At 54.8% G+C, this 21,237-nt stretch overlaps 1 protein-coding gene across 3 annotated transcripts in view; it reads right to left on the bottom strand.

Moving 5' to 3' along the window:
- Positions 1 to 66: 66 nt before the first annotated feature.
- HPS1 (Hermansky-Pudlak syndrome 1) overlaps positions 67 to 21,237 on the bottom strand; it is a 21,960-nt gene continuing 789 nt past the window's right edge. The window contains exons 1-20 of one of the 3 annotated variants that reach the window (XM_012723883.1): positions 21,168 to 21,237; positions 20,722 to 20,802; positions 19,918 to 20,092; positions 18,604 to 18,717; positions 15,402 to 15,542; positions 15,088 to 15,230; positions 13,841 to 13,949; positions 11,390 to 11,550; positions 10,779 to 10,881; positions 9,984 to 10,221; positions 8,176 to 8,231; positions 6,937 to 7,104; positions 6,685 to 6,864; positions 5,758 to 5,819; positions 5,172 to 5,306; positions 5,029 to 5,094; positions 4,058 to 4,202; positions 1,851 to 1,964; positions 979 to 1,061; positions 67 to 566 (exon numbers count right to left, since the gene is read on the bottom strand). In XM_012723883.1, coding sequence (XP_012579337.1) covers positions 404 to 566; positions 979 to 1,061; positions 1,851 to 1,964; positions 4,058 to 4,202; positions 5,029 to 5,094; positions 5,172 to 5,306; positions 5,758 to 5,819; positions 6,685 to 6,864; positions 6,937 to 7,104; positions 8,176 to 8,231; positions 9,984 to 10,221; positions 10,779 to 10,881; positions 11,390 to 11,550; positions 13,841 to 13,949; positions 15,088 to 15,230; positions 15,402 to 15,542; positions 18,604 to 18,717 — 2,181 coding nt within the window. In that variant the 5' untranslated portion in view covers positions 19,918 to 20,092; positions 20,722 to 20,802; positions 21,168 to 21,237 and the 3' untranslated portion in view covers positions 67 to 403. The remainder of the gene's footprint in view (positions 567 to 978; positions 1,062 to 1,850; positions 1,965 to 4,057; positions 4,203 to 5,028; positions 5,095 to 5,171; positions 5,307 to 5,757; positions 5,820 to 6,684; positions 6,865 to 6,936; positions 7,105 to 8,175; positions 8,232 to 9,983; positions 10,222 to 10,778; positions 10,882 to 11,389; positions 11,551 to 13,840; positions 13,950 to 15,087; positions 15,231 to 15,401; positions 15,543 to 18,603; positions 18,718 to 19,917; positions 20,093 to 20,721; positions 20,803 to 21,167) is intronic. The other 2 variants (XM_012723880.1, XM_012723882.1) reach the window with 2 other exon arrangements.

Genomic DNA, 21,237 nt, shown 5'->3' with positions numbered 1-21,237 from the left:
TTGCTCAGCAACGGAACTGGTTTGGAGCTGAGAAAATGTACTCAGAGCCACAGGAGGAATCCAAATGCAGGCAATAGCGCAAGTTTAATGTGGGGAGGGAAAAGCCTTGAGGGAGCTCGTGTTCCGCTTGGAGCACAGCAGGCAGGCCCCGGGGACTTCCTCCTCCCGACTGGGGGGCAATAGCTGCAGCTCTGAAAGGGGGCTGAGCCCACAGTACACCGAGGGAGGCCCTGACCTCCCTGTCCTCCGGAGGGCAGGACTGAGGCTCGCTGCCAGCGCAGAGGCTAGCAGGTGGAGCTGCAGGCCCGTTCCGGCCGCAAGTGGCCGGCAGGGCTGGGGGCGGCGCTGGCTGTGGGGACGCTGGCAGGCAGGGTGGTTCTGGAGAACCAGGGGCACAGACTGCCTAAGTCAAGGGCACACGCGAGGCCTCCCACAGGCGCTGGGCCAGCTCCCCCGCCTGCTGCACGAGCACGTCCGTGGGGACCACTGACAGGTGGACGGCCAGCAGCTCGTGGCACTTCACGGTCTCGGTCGGGTGGCTCTTGCTGTAGTGGCGCAGGAGCTTCCTGGGGGAACAAGGGACAGGACTCAGAGTCACGGCCTTCTCTGGTCACCTCACGAGGCACTGGCACCCCAACAGTGAGGGCTTGTCCCCCTGGCCTGACCTCACCGGACTCAGTCCTCGGCCGCCACGGCCCTGCCCGAGGGCTCTCACCCGGGGGCGGGGGCTAAGGGCGGTGGCGGTGCAGCAGGCGGCTCTCCCCGGGCTCTGCAGACACCTGCCTGCAAAGCGGACAGGAGCCCGGCACCTGCCAAGCGGAAGAGCAGCCCCAGGTGCTCCCCCGCGTGGGCACAGGGGGAGCTGTGAGGAGCTCTGACAGAGGGTGTTTATCTCTGGGCTGCATTTCTGAGGGGAGCTGGCACTTCAGACCCTGCATCCACACCCACGGCTCCCGACAGCCTTCTACCCAGCGTCACCTGTAGTAGTCCCCGCCCAGGATGCCGACCGGAACCGAGTCATCGGAGAGGACAGGCACCTCGATGATCTGGAGCTTATGCCCCTAAGGAAGGAGATGGGTGGTGACAGAGTGGGGGTGGGGGGAGGTGGCGGGTGTGGGTGGGCAGAACCTGAGTGCAGGCACTGGTTCAAGACCCGGCTCAGGTGAGATGGGAAGAACGCATCGTCCTACTTCAGTCAGCGCCCAGTGACGCCAGAGGTGCACACACAGTGCCGGGCGCCGTGCTCGGAGCTGGGCACGAGCCCAGGCCAGGCGCCACCTCCCACACCAGCGGTAGCTTTGGGCCGTGCCCAGGCCAGGCGCCACCTCCCACACCAGCGGTAGCTTTGGGCCGTGCCCAGGCCAGGCGCCACCTCCCACACCAGCGGTAGCTTTGGGCCGTGCCCAGGCCAGGCGCCACCTCCCACACCAGCGGTAGCTTTGGGCCGTGCCCAGGCCAGGCGCCACCTCCCACACCAGCGGTAGCTTTGGGCTCTGCTTTTTCTGCCTCCGCAAGGGGATGACATGCACCCCGCTTCCTAAGGGCAGCTGTGGGTGCTGGGGAGGCACGAGGGGACAGGTGATGTGGGCCCCGGGCACAGGCCCACCTGCTCACGCGTTATCTGGGCACCACCCTGACCGGGGCCAGAGTTTTTCAAACAGCTGAGTGCAGGGGGTCAGAGCCTGTGTGACAACAGGACCTCGGAGTTCTGGGTCCCCACAGGCTGGGCTTTACTGTCAGCCCCGCCAGGCTGGGAGGGGTGCAGAGACAGAGTGGACAGCTGAGCAGAGAGAAGAGGGGGAGCAACAGAAGGGCGTGCGGACAGGACAGCTGGGGCCAGCCGTACGCACCTGCTCGTTCTCGAACCACAGGAAGTAGGAGCAGTAGAAGTCCCCGTCTCGGAAGAGCAGTGAGGTGTAGCCCTTCTGCAGATACCTGCGCGCCAGCCGGATCAGAGACCAGACCTAGGGCAGGGCGTACAGCAATCAGAAGGCGGCCAGGCCGCCCTCGCCCCAGGGCAGGGCCACAGCCCAGGTTCTCGCCTCTGGGCGTCGGGGAAGGCGCTCCTTGAAGCCAGTCGTCCCCACCCCACCTCCTTCCCCAGCACCAGGCAGACTCCACTCAGTGTAGGAGCTCAATGCACATCCTTCTCGGAAGCATGGACGGACAGACTAGTCTCTAGGTGATGATAACAGACACACAGCACTTTATATACCTTAGTATACGCACAAGACATAAAGCAGTGAGCTGGTCACCTTGGCCCGAAAATAGCCAGGGACGCTGTCAATCAACCCTCTAGGAGATGAGGGTGTGGTCACTGGAGCCCCCCCTGCTGCCGACGGTCACCAACAGACCAGGAGGGCCCAGCTGAGGCAGACCCACTGACCAGAAAGGTGCTGGAGAGGGTGTGGGCGTGCCCAGAGCCCGGAGCCAGCACACCTCTGCTGGGGGGTGGGGGGTGGGCATCCACACTAGGGGTCGCCGCAGGTCTCATGGGAACACAAGGGCTGAGACCCCCTCCCTCGTGTTCTCTTGCCTAATTCAGGGACTCCCTATGAACCGCTTGGGGGGAAGCCTGGCTCCCGGGCTCCCGGGGGGCAGGGGTCCATGCACACTCGCACCAAGAAGCGCTGGAAGCCTCATGTGACTCCACCTGACCAGTGTAATGTTTACTTAAATCTGCAAACAAAATACATGGACTTGCGGTGTTTTTCAGGAGCACAATTTGACAACATGTTATCAATAACCTTAAAAACTTCCCTCCCACCTGACTTAGTAATTCCATTTCTGGGAATCCATATTGTGAAAATAATCAGAGATAGAGACAAAGATGTATGCACAAAGGTGTGTGCTGTGGAATTATTTATAACAGCAAATGCCTAAAAACAATCTAAATACTCAGCACTGGGAAATGGTGAAGTAAATTATGTTACGTTCACATGATGGAGTGCTGTGAGCCGTTAAAAATCACGCTGATGAAGAATTAATGACACGAGGAGATGCATTAGATATAAAGGGAAGCGAATGTGGCGAGCGGATACAGAGTGATCTCAACCTCACACAGCTGCACAGAGAAACAAACGAGAAGACCCGTGTGCCCAGATGATCCCACCGCGGTGGCAAAGGGGGATGAAGACGAAGAGGCGGACGGAGCCAGCGAGGTCTGAGACTGGCGCCAGGTGCTGCCTATTGCACAGGCGGAGCGCTACTCACTCTGGGGCATCACTATGCTCCTGCACAGACGTGTGACTACTGCTAGCCCCCACTGCAGATGAGGAGACAAGCTAGACGAGGGGCACCCCGAACGCACAGCTGTGCGAGGCAGGGCTGTCTCCAACGGGCTCTGCCACTGGCTTACTTCAGCCGTCCTGACAGACTTACACAAAATTCACACACACGCACACACACGCACACACGTATACTATACTATAGTATATACTGATACAGTATATGTATTATTTATGTGTATATATGTTTTATGTATATACTATAGTATATGCTTTATTAATACAGTAACACGTTCAGTCTCATGTGTACATTAGACACTATGCTATGTATATCCTATATATATTATAATCTATACCTATCATATATGCTGGCTACAAATACACCTCTACACCCGCATGTGAGTTAAGAGTCAGTTAACAAGAACAGAAGAACTCCCAGAGAATGTTTTCTTGGTAGAAAACATCTACTTCTAAATTCTGATACCCAAATTGGTTAAACTTGAGTTTCTTCTTTCCATTGCTGTTAATTCAACACATGCCAATACGTATTTAGGCCAGGCACAGCGTTAGGCCTAGGCATGGTGTTAGGCCAGGCACGGTGTTAGGCCCAGGCACGGTGTTTGGCAAGGCGTGTTGTTAGGCCCAGCACGGCATCAGGCCAGGCACGGTGTTAGGCCCAGGCACGGTGTTTGGCAAGGCGTGTTGTTAGGCCCAGCACGGCATCAGGCCAGGCACGGTGTTAGGCCCAGGCACGGAGTTAGGCTCAGGCACGGTGTCAGGCTAAAGCACGGTGTTAGGCCAGGCATGGTTTTAGGCCCAGCAGAGGTTACCTTGCTTTTGACGAAGTTGGCCAGGGGCCCCTTGCCCAGCTCAGAGGAGGTCCTTTCACTGCTGCTGAGGGAAGGGGCCACCATCTGGCCGCTCGTGCGGTCCACGTAGATGAAGTGCACCAAGCCAGGGAAGTCTTCGAGGTAGGTGAGGGCTGGAGTCAAGGTGAAGGGACAGCCAGGAACCAGGGCGAGACTAGTCTGTCCTCCCCCTGGCGCCCAGCTCTGCCCCGCAGGGGAGTCGGAGGCTTGGCCTGCCACGCCTGCCCCCGCCCAGCCTTCTGTTACAACCAGCACCCTAGGACCCCTTTTCTCTGATCTTTTACCTCTGACACCCCCAATCCATAGAAATTCACAGATGTAAGTACATGGCTGTGTGACACATTTAACCAGCGGGAGCTTGGTAAGTCCACGTTCTATCATGCTCATGCGGGATGAGTTCAGCCCATTCAGGCGATGAGGCTGGTGTGAGCAGAGCTACGCGGTTAAGGGACTGCCGAGCCCGGCACCCGTGCACCTCGCCGTGATGGCTCATCTCTACCTCACCAAGCGGGCCCCACGGAAGGCTCCCATTTGAGATGGGGACACCACAGAGGGGTGGTGGCTGGTGGCTCTGACATCTCTCTAACCTGTACACTGAAGATGACCCCGAGCTCTGGGAGATATTAATAAAGGAACAGCTATTCATGTAAAGTTCTGGGGCAGGGCGGGGTTGGGTAACATTAATGGTCCGTAACAGCGGTGTCAATTAAGCCTCAGACATGGCTTTTAACAGGATAAGCCTGCACCTCCCCTTGGGCGCTGGATGGCATATCCCTAAACCAGCTCTAAGGCTTCACAGGTGGCCGTGGGCACCGCGTTCTAAAAACGCGGCCTGCAGCACGCCTACAGACAAGCCACCGGGACCCGACTTTCCTTGAGCGCAAAGGAGCTGCGTGAGACCAGCAGGCTCAGGGGCCCAGGCTTCAGGATATGACACCATGGTGATGTTCCTCCTACTCTTCACCAGCAGAAAGTCCTTCCAGTCCCTCAGCTTCTCTCTGCCAAGGAAGGAGGGGTGCGGTGAGGTGTGCCCCGGACCGGCCCTCTGGGGACGGGGGACCAGGGCTGCACTTACTGCATGAGCGTCTGGACCTGGTCCTGCAGGGGCTGCGGCAGCTGGGGGCCGCCCTGGCCTGGAGCTGTGAGCAGGAAGCTGAGGCGGTAGATGGAGCAGAGCTGCCGCTTCACCTTCCTGCACGCCTGGAGCAGCCTGGGCACCCAGAGGTGACAGTGTCATGGCCACCGCGGGAAGGGCCCGGGACAGGGCGTCTTCCTGCCCTCAGAGGGCTGTCAGCACTCGGCTGCCCTTGTCAAGATGGGAAGGGCTCCCCAGGTCCCCAACCCCACGTTACACATACTGGGGTGAAACCTTGCCAAGGACTCTGCTGCAACCTCCCATTTATTTATTATGAGGGGGAGCGACTTCTCGAGGTCACAGGGAGTCAGTGGCGAGGCTGGGCTGGAATTCAGGTCCTTCTCTTCCCATTCTCTCTCCGGTGCCCCGCGGGCTGGGCTGGGCTGGGCTCTCCCTGACCCCCTCTGAGCTCATCAGCACCTTCCATAGCATTTTCTCCCTCTTAGCCTGGAGGAAACTTGCTCTCTTTGGGCAACAGAACCCCTGTCCCAGACACACCCCCTTGTCCTCAGAGCGCACCACTTACTCCCAGGAAGATCCTGGTTCACTTCTGGAGAGGGCCTTGGTCTTGAACTCCAGCCAGGCGCTCTAAGAGGACAAGGGACAGGTGGGCTCCCGGCAGTGCTCCACAGTCAGGCCCCGGAGACTGTCAGACACTGGGTCTGCGAGGGTGCTCCGGCTGCGGGGTCCAGCCCTTAGGCTCAGCACGTATCGCCTGCGTGCAGCCAGAGCTGGACTCCGGCGGGGCCCGCTCTCCGCTGCCGCCCACTCACTCAGCAGGCACAGGGAAAGAGCAATTTCTGCTGTTACGGACAGAGCGCGCCGCCCGCCAGGCGCAGACGGGGAGGCCAGGGCTACTGTGACCGTGAGCCTCTCGCGGGCTGTGGGGGACACACGGGCGGGCCCTGGGTGTGAGGAGGGCCCAGCGGAGCTCCCCAAGGAGGACACCTGCACTCTCAGTGGACTCGTCACAAGGCTTCGAGAACAGCGTTTGTCTGGGTCTGGGGTTCAGCCGCTTGCTCTGCCCCCTCCAGCGATTTTCAGGCCAACACACGCGCCAGCCACCACTAATCTCAGCTCCTCAAACAGCCCTGAACCCTGCCGGTGGCTTAATCTCAGGTGACACAACCCACCCAAGGGTCTTCCAGGTGCCCGACTGTCTCCGCCGCCTGCACTGTCTGTCGCCCCTCCCAGCCCCTCCAAGTCAGGCTCTGCCTCACCAGCTGAGTCGTCTTGGCACAGTCAAGAGCTAAGCCTAGTTTCCTGCTCTATAAAGTGGGAACTATAATTCGTGCTCTGCCAAGTTCACCTACAAATGCTCTGAAATGTCAAGTGCTCCATGGGCAGCTGCTGTCATTCCAAAATGGGGGCACGGAATCACAACCCTGGCAGAGTAGGGCTGCGCCCCCGAGCCCTGACTCCTCTCTGGGGGCCCCTGGGACCCAGGTCTCACCTGAATCTCCCGCCCATTTCGATTCTTGACAAACTTGTCCATCCTCTGACGCAGGTCGCCCACGAGTGGGTGGGACCGCAGGGAGCTCCCGGCCTCCTGCCCCTCCTTGAGCTTCTTCTCCAGGAGGGAAAACCCGTCCAGCAGCTGGTACAGCATCAGGGCCAGGGGCGTGCTGGGGCTCTAAGGGGAGAAGGGCGGGGCAGAGTGGAGGTGGCCCTGTGGGGAAGGCACCCGGTGCCCCGGCCCACCTACCTTGGTCAGGAGCACCATGTTGATGCCTGGCCACAAGGGCCAGCAGTACAAGGTGTGGGGCACCAGAGGGCAGTAGCTGTCCTTCACAGTGGCATCCAGGAAGATCCTCCGGGGGCTGGAAGGTGCTGGGGCACAAGGCATCAGTGTCTGCAGGGAGTCCTCGGCGACCTGGGGGGAAGGAGCTGGCCGTGGGAGGGGGCTGGAGAGGAGCCTCTGACCGCCTCCCTGCGCTGGATCCACCCAGGGGCACCCATCACCATGCTCCCTGTGAGCCATGGGAGATAAACTCTTTCAGCGCCAGGAGACCCCAGGTGCTGACGCCCACACTGTGGAGGCTGCCCTGGCGGTGCTGCCACTGGGGTCTCGCTCAGCGGCTGCTCCGCTTTCCTGCCTGCAGGCCGTGGGCAGAGGCGGTGGGTGGTGAAAACGCTGAAAAAGGCAGGAGACACAGGCAGCAAGGGCGGGCGCCCTCCCTCGGTCCCGGAGCAGAAGGGCCTCCTGAGGGCCACCTCCGGGGGATGCCGAGGTGTGACGTGACCAGCACAGCGGACTCGGCCTCACACACAGGGGCTGCGACAGGGGCAGAGGGCGCGGGAATTCCCGGGAGCTGCGGGTACCAAGACCCCAGGAATGTGTCTGTGAGGAGTCGCTCGGGGCCTAAGATAATGGGGGAAAGCAACAAGGCCAGAGAGAGGTGTAGCTGTTCTGGGGGTCTGGGGAAATAAAGCACAGCAACGCAAATCAGCCTCCACCGAGAGCACTCTTGGAGAGAGCTCAGTGCATGGAAATGCTTGGCAGAGCAGCACGATGGAGGACGTCAGCATTCAAATTTGGGAAACTGAAAATAACACGCACGCAAATAAGCGTACAAAATCAAAGGGAAGACTAGAGGAAAGACTCAAGCATGTCACAGTTACCCTCTGGGGGTGGGGCGGAAAGCACATTTCCCTTTTCCATACTTACCTAATTTTTCTACAAGGAACATATTTACTTTCTCATTTAACCACTGGGACCGCTCAGGAGTTGAGGCCCAGCGCCTGGGAGGGTGGGGGTGGGGGTGGGGAAGGCACCCTTTGCTGACTGCCCCCCCCCCCTCTGAACTGAGCGCTGTTCCCTGCCCCAGCCAGGCTGGGCTGGGGCTGGCGAGGTACGGAGGAGAAACCTGTAGCCCAATGTTCACGGCAACATCTCCATCAGCTTGTACCCTGGCAGAACCCCTGTTCCCCAGAAGAAACTCACTTGGATGTGGGGAGCATCAGTGGGTGGGGTGCCCTCTTCTAGCCAGACGATGCTACCTGCAGACATTCGGAAGTAAGTAACATCAATAATGGGGAGATGTGACGAACTAGTATTTTGTCTGTACGTCTCAAGGGGTGAGCAGAGATGGCCCAGCCCAGCAGGTGACCGCACCTAGCAGGACCAGGCGCGCAGTGAGGCCTGCACCAGCACGCCCCTTCTCATCGCAAGTCTGGCTGGACACGCAGGGCAAGCTGCTGCCAGGCTAACGCAACAAAGGTCTGCAGAAGGGAACCCCCCGAGCTGGCAAGCCCTGCTAGTCCTTCGGGCCTGACTGCAGGGGGGCCTCTCCACTGGGAGCCGGTATACACCAGCTCCCCGTCATTCAGTCAATCAGCAAACTTTACTGAGCGCCTGCTACACGCTGGAAATTGAGCGCGATTGCCTCTCCTGGCACAACTCACAAAATCCTACTGAAGCCAAATTTCCATATTTGAAATATTCTGTGTCTGTCCTGACAGTGTTTCCTCATATTTCAACACAAATAACTGTCACTTGGGGGATGTCTGTTTCTGTGTTTCAACCACCTGATTTACAAATGGATGAAAGCAACTCAAGCCATTTGTAAGCTATGAGCTGCACAAACTGAGGAATGGTGTTATTTACAGCTCGGAGGCATGAAAAGCCAATCACCGAGAGAAAGGGACGAGGAGGAGACCGATGGATGGCGGAAGGAGTGGCAAGGAGACAGAGACGAGCGTCAGCGGGATCCCACAGTGGAGCGACTCGGTGTGTGCGGGCTTGGGGACCGCTGTGCCCCGCCCGAGACGCGCAGTGCACGTGAACCTAGACGTGCTGCGTGATCTCTGGGAGCGGCCACCTCGCAGTCCACTAAAGGACGCAAACTGAGACTATCGAACCCAGTGGCTTCCACCTGTGGCTGCACATGGACCTTCGAAAACCCCGGCGTCCCGGCCACAGCCCAGACCGGGCAAGGCCGCACTGACAGCACAGGCCGGCTGCAGGGTCTCAGCGGTCCCGGCGAGAGCCCCTGCGCAGCCAGCAAAGCCACTGCTCTCCCTTACACCCCTGCTTTTGTGGTTCCCACTTGGGACCACCAGGGAAGTTTCTAAAGCGGTCGCACCTGGGCCCCACCTGCGGATACTGATTGCTGGGCCTGGTGGGTACCATCCAGGCTTAAGCATGTCGCCGGGACTGAGAACCTGGATTTCTAAGCCAATTACAGTAAACACCTTTCAAAACTCAGTTCCTGAGAGGCCTCTCCTCCTGAGCCCAGGCTTCTTTCTTCCATCGGAGGAGCTGAGCCACGCTCTCCCCAAGGACTTCAGGGAGAAAAGTGGTGCCCTCCCAGGGATACAGCCGCCTGGGCTGGGGCTTCCGCTAACTAAGCAAGCTGCTTTTTCTTTTTGAACACTTTGTTTCTTTTTATTGCTTGCCTAAATGTTGGAAAAACAGGTAAAGCATGAAATATAGAGGCTGAAGACTTAGGTTTTAAATCGCTGTACTTGAATTCAAGTGATTATTACTTAATTTTAATTACCGATTAACTACGAAAAAGAGAAGGCAGTGAATACACACAGAAGTGATGAATTTTAAAGGGAAATCAACTTGTCGTGAGATGCTTTAGGAATCATCTGATTCTTAATCCAAGGATAGACAGAGGGAGAGTGGGAGACTGAATCTTATGCTATAGGAATTTGGGGTCTGTGCCTTACTAGGAGTGGGGGGTCCACTGAGCTCCGGAGAGGCGCCCCAACTGGCATGTGCCGCCTGTTCCCCCTCGGTCTCACCTGAACAGCCCCCTGGGGAAGTAGCGGGCGTGAAGTACTCCTCAGGGAGGGAGACGCTGTCTGTGTCCTGGGAGGAGGGGGAGGGCTCGATGCCGCTGTCCCAGCAGGCCCTGCCTCTGCCCTCGGCGCCAGCACACCTGCTCCCTGCAGAGCTCCTGCCGGTCGGGGCCCTGGAACAGGCGCTCCAGGCCTGCTGCACGGGGATGTTCCGGCTGCTCCGGAGCCTGGGCGAGGAAACCTGCAACAGAGCGGGTCAGAGCGCGTCTGGCAGCTCCCACTGGCCTCCACCTCCACCAGAGGGCAGAGGGCCAGGCTGCCTGCCCCACAGCACAGCCAGGAGCGCCTCCTCGTTTCCTGGGATGTTCCCATTATAGGTGGTCCAGACTTTCTCCAGAGCCAATGTAGTTCCCGAAGAGTCCAACACCAGCTTCCATGCCAGCCACAGTGGCGGCCAGTCCTGAGTGTTCACGCACCTAGGCAGTGCTGGGATTTCCAGGTAAACTGTCTCTTTTATTCCTCATCACAGCCCTGAGAGGTGCTGCTTTGGGGGTCCGTTGCACAGACAAGGAATTAGAGACTAGGAGGTATTTGCCAGGCTCACATAACTAAAAGGCGAAAGCTGTGGCTGATTAAAAAAAATCTGTACTGTACTAAACACAGGCATTCTAGAATCCCCTTACACCTGAAAGCAGCAGGAAGCAAATCTGTCCAGGTCTGTCACCAGGAAACCACGCTGCACCAAGCAGCCCGCCCATTACCCTCTATCGGACGGCCGCTGCCCCCCGGAGCCCAGACCTGTGTGTCTTCGTCGTCCGGCACGGTCTTGCTGGGGTAGAGGTCCTGCACCAGGAGCACAAGGGTGAGAAGGTCAGCTGGGCGCAGGGCACTGGCGCTGTGGCTGTGGATGGGAGAGAGTGTCCATCAGCCTGCAGGTGGCGGAGACGAGGACCGGGCCTCTCCTGGCTGCGCTGTGGGGCAGGCTACCTGGCCCTCTGCCCTCTGGGGTGCAGAGCGTGGTCCCTGCTCTCAAGGAGAGCCAACCAACTTCATTTTGGTCCCCCAGGAAACAATGTAATGCTTTTTTGTCACGCTTTTCTTGACTCAGTTCTCTCTGCAGAAGGTTAAGGGATACATAAAATTAACTGACTCTTTCAATTTTTAAAATAAAATTTGGTTGTGCTAGAAAAAGAAATTGTGGATGGGGAAACCACCAGGGACCAGTAACAGCATATCAAGAAGTTCTAAATTCAGACTCTGTTGTGTTCCAGGAAGAAATAATTCAGAGAAGGGAGTGAGAGGGAAAAATCTGAGGTTTCATGGAAGAGATGGGCCTCAAAGGTTTGCTGGCTGGGGAGGTGAAGGGAATGAGAGTGGGTGACAGCGGGGCCCAGGTGGTCTCGGCTCACCTGGAGTAGAAGGCCAGCAGCTTGGAGTGCACGAGCAGGAAGGCGTGCAGGGCCTCCTCGCCCGCCCGCCTAGGGCTGGAGTTGACGGCCTGCACGACGCACCGCTCCAGCGCCTCGATGCACAGCTCACAGAGCTGGGGGTGAAGAAGTCGCTCCACAGCCTGGCCATGGTGGGCAGGAGAGGAAGGCTTGTTAGTGACCACCACTTGCTCTGGCTGATGAGCACAAAGTCCAAGCTGAACAAATTCTACACGCCTGATACTTGGGAACAGGGAGACCCAGCCTAGCACGGCCCTTGCCTTCCTGGGGTCTACAGCCTGGTCACTGTACAGTAGACCATGAGATAGAGATGCCATGGAACAGATAAAATCAGTGCTGAGTAGGAAATACATGGTACTGAGCTAGAACACAGAGCAGAGACCTACCTGGGTAGGGTAGTCAAGGGCCCTCCCTGATGGTACAATGGGTTAAAGCACAGCACTACCAGGCTGGCCACAGCCGCTTCAGCACGAGTTCCACCCTGGCCAAGGAGCTGACCCACATGGCACAGCAGACCTCTCCTGACCCGCCTGCTGCTCCCCTTATCAGTGTACTTCACCGATCTGCCTGTTCTGCTCCCCACTCTGTCTCTGTTAAACCCTCTCACTGCCCCTGCACCTCTGGCCTGTACCCCCGTTCTGTATGCATAAATAAATAAATCTTTAAAAAAATAAACTGATATCTGAAGAGCAAGAAAGCCTGCCAGAGAAAGAGGGAGGAGGAGCCTGCTGCCAGTTGAGGACAGAGCATATGCAAAGGCCCTGTGGTGGTGGAGCAGCGCTGTCCAGCTGAAATACAAAGTAAGCCTGTGCATAACATAAGATTTTCTACTAATCACATTAAAAAGTAAAAGTAAAATTGAATTTTGACAATTTATTTTACCCAATAGATATAAAACATGATTTTAACACAATACAAAAGCATTATTAGTGGAATAGTTGACATTCCTTTTTTGTACTAAATCAATAAAATCCAGTGTCCAGCATAGCACACTGACCAGAGCTAGACATAATACACTGCCAAAATGAGAAGCCCCAGGTGGCCAGTGCAGCAAGTGCGGACGAGAGGCATGAGGAAGCTGGGCTGGCAAGACAGCATTGGTACAGGGCTGGCGCCTGGATTTTATCTTGATTGTGTTAGATCACTTCCTACAAGAAGTCTTTCCTGTTGACCCAGAAAGAGTGACCACTGCATCCCTTGTGCCAACCTCGGACTCTGATTAGAAACCCAACATGACAGCACCCAGGAAGTTTAACTGTGTGTTTTAGTGGGCTGATTCCCCTCCACGGCAGTGCTGTCTACGGTCACCTCTGTATTTCTAGGGCCTGGCATACCTCTCAGCTCATAGTGGGTACTGAACATTTACTGACAGGGAATAAGTGGGGGTGTGAAAATTAATTCCTTCAGATCTATTTTCCAGTTCACTCATTCCCTTTTTAACTATGTCTCCAATACCATCTTACCCATCCCTTGAGTTTCTCATTTTAACTATTATGTATTTCTAAAATATCTAGATGGTGCCTTTTTCAAATATGCCTGGTCATGTCTCTTGTTATTGTGTGTGAGACTCTAGACTTTGTATCTTTAAATATTTCATAATTGTTTTGTATTTTATACCTAACAATGCCAATATATCTTTCTCCTTGGGATCTAGGTAGGTTGGTGACTGACTCCCCTGATCACTCATGGTAGCTTACTTTCTTGTGCACCTGAACTTAACTTGTGAGCTTGTATTTGTTTGCTCTTAATTCCTTCCCAGAACTGGAGCTCATGACCAGTATAACCACCAAGAAACTTGTTAGAAATGCAGTATCTTCAGTTCCAAATCTCTCTCCCCAAATGAATGAGAAACCGAGGGTGAAGCCCAGCCAGCTGCATCTACTCAGCCGTCCACTGGGTCCGACGCACACCCGAGTGTGAGAACATCAGACTGAGAGCTCATGTGTGCAGACACAGGGCGGCAGCCAGTGCTCCTGACCAGGGCCTCCCTGATGCCTCAGCTCCCTCGTGCTGCTGCTGGCCTGAGGCTCAGCTTCCTGCTGGTGTGGCGTCATCCCCTGCACTCTGGCAATCGAGCTCATACTGCATCCTGCTTATTTATCATGTTTTCCATTCTAGTTTCAGTTCAAGATGGTTTTTTAGAGGAATGGGTATAAACTTCAGAGATTTCCATAATTTACTGTGTGTCCAAAAACTGCATTAGACTGTTTTTTTCTCTGATCTATCTGTTTTATTGTAGGGAGGCCCGTCAGAATAGCCAATCTGCCTTGCAGCCAGAAAGCATAATTCTCTAAATGTACAAGCTTCCGAGTCTGTGTCCTCACTCATTAAGGTCAAAACATGACCTCAGAGCTGATGGTCTCTCTGACCTGGAACTTCTGTGGCCCTCAGGTGCCCGCACCCAGCAGTCACCTCCACAGCAAAACACTGCTCCTGCTCCCGCAGGCGGCTGTAGGTCCACAGCAGGCTCTGGAAGTGCTCCCACACCTGCACGCGCTGCTCCAAGTCTGAGGGCCGCAGCCTAGGTGGGAAGAGGAGGAGAGATCGTGACACAACTGGTCATCCCCCACACCCCAGATCACTGTCAGAACTGGGCAAGTTCACGCACACAGCCAGAGTACCCGGGGCCATGCCCCCGCTGTGCAGAGGAGAGGAGCGGGGTGGGCTTGGAACTAGGAGCCATATGCCAGAGCAAAGTGCTGCACGTCTCAATGTCCTACACACAGCTGCGACATGAAGCCAGCATGAGACCCAGGAAGACATCTTGAGTTTCTACAGCCTCACTCCTACAGGCCACTGTAAAGAGAAAATGCTGGTTTTTCTGAAATCAGGGTCACACAGGATTGCAGTCAGCTGGAACGGTGACAAGCGCCGCACCAGTAAATGCAGTCTGTGTCGCAGGCACACGCTATCTGCAGCATCTGCCACTGAAACTGCGCCTGGGCCAAAATGATTTGTAAAATGACAATTGTTAGCTCATTTGGTTAAGTGTCCTGGCTGTGTAAAATGACATTAGCTAATCTGATAACATGTCCTTGTGGGGTGCTTGCTCACCACTTTACAATTCAAAAGGTTCAGTTTCAAATCTCGCCATTCCCCAACCCATATTTGAGATCAAGGTTGTCCCCTCCAGGGACTTCTCTTTTCTGGGTCCACATGTCACTTAGCTCCTGCCCCGGGTTCTTCCCACCTCGGTGTAAGTGATCACACCATTCTCTTTCACTGGTTTCTTTGTGGGCCCAGAGAGGGGTTGCCGGCCTGACCCGCTCAGCAAACATTCACAGGTCGTATGTGTGCACAAGGGCATGCACCTTTTCTGAAGGGAGACTCTGAATCTTTGAGAAGACAGGCAGGACCAGCTCCGACTAAGCTGGTAAGGGCCCCATGAGCTACACTGGGAACTGGAAAGAGCACTCAACTGGGGGTGCAGAGCTCTGAATTCCAGGCTGGATGGCTCTGGGCAAGTTCTTTAAATTCTCTCTCCTTGCTTTTCTCATCTGTAAATCCAGGGGGTTAGATGAGAGCTCCGTTCCTCAGACTCAGGGGTCCAGCCAGGGCAGGGTATAGACGGACAGCTTCACAGGGGCTGGGTGCACACTGCCAGGCCTGGGGGGGGGGTGTCTTAGAAAGGGCACAGAAAGACTGTGCTGAGGACTCACTCTTTTCGGATGAGCTGGCTGTCCAATGTGACCAGCCCGAAGTGCACCTCGAACAGGAACTTGAGCACACACAGCTTCCGGCGCAGGTCTGCCTCGCTCTCCGTGTGGTCCCCATTGATGGCGATGAACAGGCACTCTCCGAACTGCGGGCATGGCAGCGCCCGTCAGGGGTCGCCTGCCCTGGTCCCTGGGGATGGCCTGGAAGTCTGGGGTCCCGGGGGTTGATAAGGTGCAGTTTCTGCCTTTTAAGGAGTCTAAAGAGCAACACAACAGAGAGGCCTGTGGACTGCCTGGAGCCCTGGGGCTGCACTCACCAGGTGAAGCACATACAGGTAGTTGTCGTTCTCTGTGGAGAAGCACGTGTATGTGTCTGAGAGCTTCTCCAGCATGGTCATGGAGGAGATGATGACCGGGGCCAGGAGGGTGCTGAGCTGGTCCTCCAGGGCGGGGAGCTGCTGGAGTAGACAGTAACACAGCTGAGCTATGACCGACACCAGGGACAAAGAAAGGACAAGTCCCTCCCACCAAGGGTCTGCATCATCTGACACTAGCATAGGAGGGTGGGAAAGGTCATTTAGCTAATTGTGCTGGTCAGACTATGAACCTAGAAAGAAATGGAAGGCATTAGGCTACATTTCCACAGTACACAGAATGGCTGGGGCATTTAGTGGAGCGCTGGCCCGCTCTAAGGAAGCTGGCCCATGTACCGAAGTCGTCCATGCGCTCAGCTGCAGTAAGTCTTCATCAGAGAACGTCACGTGGTCAGAGGAAAGGACGAAGAAACAGCAGAGATAGTCACTGCAGCCAAGTCTCCAGTAGCAGCCAGCGGAAACATGTGAACACCCAGTACCAGGGAAATCGTTAAATAAACAATGGTACATCTCAACGATGGAAGAATGTAGACACTTAAATACTGAAGTGTTCCAATGACATGGAAAATTCCTCTGATGCCATGTACTGCTGGGCAAATAGAAACAGTCGAGACTGTTCTGCATCTCAAAATGCAGCTAAACGCTCAGCCACCGCTGCTGAGGTCAGTCTTCTAGACGGGGGGTGGACAGCGGCTCCTCCCCACCGGGTGCCTCTTCTGCGCCTTTCCTGGTTCCATGACAAGCAGACACACACTTCTACCAGCTCTCCCCACACCCACTCACTCTTCCCTCCCATATAAGGAACAAACAAAACCAATTGAATATAGGTGAATAAAAATGTAATAAAGTCAGGGGGATGGGCCCGACTCATTCTCAACATGGGAATGGAAAGGAGGGAAGGACAGGGTCCTGGGCCTAATTCAGAGCGATGCTGCGCTGGTGAATCCTGCAGGGATCTCAGTTAAGACCTGTCCTGAAAAAAGAACGAGGCGCCCAGCCGGGGCAATGTGCAGCTTTAAAGTCTGAGAGGGACAGGGTCCTGTGGGTGAGGCCCCATGCCAGCTTGCAGGGCGCCTCCTCCAGCCGCCGGGAGCCACCACGCAGCGGCTCCCTCGCAGGGTTTATTCAGGTGCTGCGGGCTTCACTGTGTGTCCTCCCCCCGAGACTCTAAGTTCCCTAAGGGCAGCCGTGCTGCTGTTCCCTCCGGGCAGGCACACCGTGGGTCCTCATTCTCCTCTGCGTGAATGAACATCCTCCACAAAGTCTGACGAATTGTTCACACGCCACAATCCTCTTGAACTGTCACAAAGGTTGTATCAGTAAGTTACTTAACACAAAAGCTGCCTACAGCAACTTCTTTAAAATCAGCTTTTTCTACAGGTATAGCCAGAATTTTTCTTGGTGGGGGAGATGAGGCTATCTGGTGTCGGGAGAGTGTGAGGGACAGTCTCCTGTTTCACTAGGTAGAGTTAGATGGCGATGCACTGTCTCTGAAGGGCCTTTGATTTGGTGATTCTGTTTTTCGGAACTGCTCCTAAGGAAGTGACGAGACATGTAGGTGTTCCCTACATGCCCTACTCTGTAGTTTTAGTAAACTGAAAGCAACTTACACGCCCAGCATTGGGGAAATGGTCAAACAAATGACACTGCATTTATTCATATATCCTGGAATGTAATGCTTCCATTAAGACGTATGCTTTTGAGAATATTCAACATGATGGAATAATGTTTTTGATGTAATGACAATAAAAAAACAGAAAATAAAACTACATGTGAGGTATGACCCCAACTGTATATAAAAGAGGAACAGCTCAAAGAAAGTACCTTAAAGAGCTAATAGCTCTGCGTAGTAGAATTATGGGTCATTTAAAAACTACTTCTCTGTGTTTCCAAATTTCCTACAATGAATTCATGTTATTTATAGGATCAGGAAAAAAGTGCTGTATCCATTGAAAGTAAAACTTGAAAGACATTTTTTCCTCAACATTAGTCATCTAGGAACTGAAAAATCAGTTTGTGTCTTTGCCAGGTTCTCAATAAAACGGAAGAGAAATACTATCAGTTTGCTTCCCAAATTGACCTCATTTAAATTATGACAGCTCAAGAACCGATACACATCCAAAATGCTTAACCTAAAAATTATAGGTACTGACTTCTCAGAACAATAAAAGTTTCTAGTTTAAGTAAAAGAGCTTTTTAAATGTCCACAATCTCCCATGCATCGTTTTATTCTTAAAGAGCATGACAGGGACATCCGAGGTGCCAGGCCCGTGAGGGCAGAGGGGGGTGGCAGGCGGCCACGTAACCTCCTGCAGCAATGCCAGAACCCCTCGCAGCAGCCCCAACAACAAGATGCATGACCCAGAATAAGTCTGGAGAATGTTTTCAGAACAAATCTCTCCTTTATGATGTAGACTAGCCTCTGTGTAAGTCACAATGGCCACCGTCTGCACACTAATATTAAAGTGTTAGACTGACATCCACATGCAAGAGAAAAAAATGTCTTAATCCCTACTTGACACTAATCACAAAATACCCAAAATGGATCACTAACCGTGATATAAAACCTGTATCTATAAAACTTTCAGAAGAAAATATACGGCAAACCCGTTGTGATCCTGGGCAAAGAATTTGTATCCACGATCCCAACAGCATCATTCATAAAAGCAAAAAAATGGGTAAAAAACTTTGCTTTTTGAAAGATACTGTTAAGAGGATGCAGGATGAGAAAAGAAAGGGTCTGTGAAATGTCTCTCCTGAAGTGAGAGCAACTCCGGACACCGCGGTCATTCTTACGCTGTCCTTGATGAAGTGTCTGTTTACGTATTTTGCTCATTTTTTACCGGTGTGTTTGATTCTATTGTTATTCGGGGGCATTTACAGCAAGTCAACAAGTCAATTATACTTCATTAGACTGTTTAAAAAATTAACTTTGAACTTAGGCTAAAATTTTTTTACGTAAAGAACCCAATGACACAGTTTCTCTGCTGTGTGATCAAAACTCCAACTCCCTCTCCTGCCCTCTGTTAGGGCAATGAGCCCTGGGTGGTGGGGGAGGTCACTGCACCCAGCAGAGTGCCCAGAGGGCGTCAGGGGCACTGGGCTGAGCGCAGGTCTCCCGGCCTCCTGGCTGCCCTGGCCTCACCTCTTCTGCATGCTCTGTGGGGCCAAACTTCAGTCGCAGACTTTCTTCAAACGCCTTGTCTATCCAGTAGAAGAGGACCTCTGCGCTCTCTGTAGCCACCAAGACGCACTTCATCTGCCCGGGAGAAGCAAGACCAAGGTCACCTCCCAGTGCCCACACCCAAAAGCTCAGCGTGAGAGACACCGGGATGCCCAGCCCAGCCCAGCGCAGACACCCAGGGAGCCCTCTCTGCGGCCAGGCTCCTCCCTCCACAGGAGGCTCCCGACTTGGTTTCTGACTCGGTTTCCGTGAGGCTCAGCTGCACAACAGCCCGATGAAGCAGGGTCTGCAGCTACTCCCACTCACAGAGTAGGACACTGGGCTCCAAACCCAGGCCGGTCTGGTGCCGCTATCAGGGTGTCTGATGCCATACTGGGGTTCTTCCCCATGTTATCTTGTCCCTCCCCCCACATCATCAGACCCGGAAGGAAGGATCCAGTTCTTGGTCTGGACACAGCTGGTCAGCCGCACAGGCACACAGGCTCCAGGGAGACAGTCAGTGCCATGTCTGGCACTGGGGACCCGCTCTGGGCAGCCTCGAGAGGTTTTTCTTCTCCAGTCCAACACTTTCGAAGCCCATGAGGAGTCAGTTCAGAAATCTCATGCACAAGTTGCTCCTGCTCTGACAGGAGCAGGACTCGTGACTGTCCGTGAACCTTTCCCACCCCCACGAGCCCCCTGCACGGGTGTCCTGCACCTGAATTCCCCCCATCACCCACACTCCTACCCTCTGTGCCATACATTTTCTCTCTGAATTACACAAAATGTGATTTCTTATTCACAACGGGTAGCGTTTTAGTCCAGAGCGTCCCACTCCGTGCCTGGGCTCGTGGGGTGCAGCAAGCCATTCATCTTCTAGACCCTTGGGTAAGGGCCGCCTGACCAGCCCAGTGACACCTGCAACAGGGGCTCATGGCCTCTCCTGTCCCTCTGTGTGCTGCAGAGAGAGGGTCTGGCTGTCTGTGTGCTAGAATGGCAAGCAGGCAGCTCTGCTCTTACTCGTGGGCAGTGTCCATGTCTCATCACAGGATCAAGGCATCTCCAGGGCCTGGACATAGTCACTTGTCAGGACTCCCTATGTGACCAGCTTGTTAGTTGAGACAGAGCTTAGAGATTTAACAGGTCTTTGTGATTGGCCTGGATGCGTGGGAGGCAGAGAGAACAGGCACAGTGACAGCAGGGAGCAGGGATGGGACATGGAGGGTGTGAGTGGGCTCCTCAGCCTGTGTGTCCACTGCCTGCCTCCCTCGGCCCCTGGCAGGCAGGATCATCTACCTTGGCAAGGAGCACAGTGGAGCTTCCAGACAGCCAGAGGTTCAGAAAGGGCCGCAGTAGACAGTCTTGGTGACCAACTCATGGAAGAACAGCTTAACTTCCTGGGCCCTGCAAATGCTTAGAACAGGTGGTCATGAGCACAGGCTGAGGCTCTTGTCCCGAATACTGCTGGTTCCTGCAAATGGACAGGGTGGGGAGGGACTGAGTGGGTAAAAGTCTCTCTGATCAGAGTACACTTCCCATGGGCACAAACTGTCAAGTGTCCTCTATGCCACTGGTCCCTCTGGACATGGGGGTCACAAAACATTTGTGGTCAGCAAATTTCTCCTGGCACCCCCAGGAAGCTTGCCATGTGAGGGGCTGTAGGAAGCTCATGGTGCACCACTGGAAGAAAAGCAGCTGCAGTGAGTGGGAGAAAGGGTATCCTGGCAAGAGGTGATACACAGCAGTAGAGTGAGCCCAAAAGGCTCTCCAGACCTGGCTGGAGTTTTGGCTTTCCAGGAACAGCGTCTGTCCCACCTTCCTGCAGCGTTAGGGGAGAATCTCAGTAACCAGGCAGGACATGCCCTTGCAAGCTCTGCTTTCTTAAATAGGGGTGCAAGGGTAAGAGGATAAACTGAACTGGTTCCAGAACCACTCATATTTTGTAAGAGGATAAACTGAACTGGTTCCAGAACCACTCATATTTTGATGCTTAATGGCAAGAACAATACAAAGCTTTAACTTCATTAAGAAACCAAAAGTGTGAGCAAAAAAGAGGCAGTGGGGTGGGCCGGGTCCCAGCACCTTTGTGTGGATACTTACTACATGACTGACTTTAACGCCACGTTCACAGGAAAATACTTTTTACTGGACCTCAGGTTCTACTTTTTGTATTCCAAATACCTGTTGAAAAGCGAAGCTCATCAGTATCATTTCTGACTTCCCCATGCCCTCCACCCAGCTGTAAGAGGGAACACGGGACTGGGTGGAGCTGCAGATGGGGCCAGGCCAACCTGGGGGGACGCGCCAGTGCCCACTTTCAACCTCGGCTGCCGCTCCTCCCAGCAGCTCAGTCTTGGGGGCCCACCACCCCCTCAGGGCTGCTCCCTCCCCACTGCTGGGCAAGCAGGGGACCCAGAGTGGGAGGCCCACAGCACGAGAGAGCAGTTTGCACGGCGGGGTCCCTGTCTGCGGCGCTCGGGGCCCCCTTCCTCTTTGCCCCGCCCGCAAGTTTAAGCAGTTTCACCCCCTGGGAACCCGGATCTCACAGTTGCCCTAGGAAGAGAACACCCGCCCTCCTCTGTGGAAGCAGAAAGTGGTTGCAGAAGGAGCGGCGGG

This window comes from Condylura cristata, unplaced genomic scaffold (genome assembly GCF_000260355.1).
Source record: "Condylura cristata isolate star-nosed mole 26May11 unplaced genomic scaffold, ConCri1.0 scaffold00011, whole genome shotgun sequence".
In the NCBI taxonomy this organism is placed as follows: Eukaryota; Metazoa; Chordata; class Mammalia; order Eulipotyphla; family Talpidae; genus Condylura; species Condylura cristata.
This window is presented reverse-complemented; position numbering and strand designations above follow the sequence as displayed.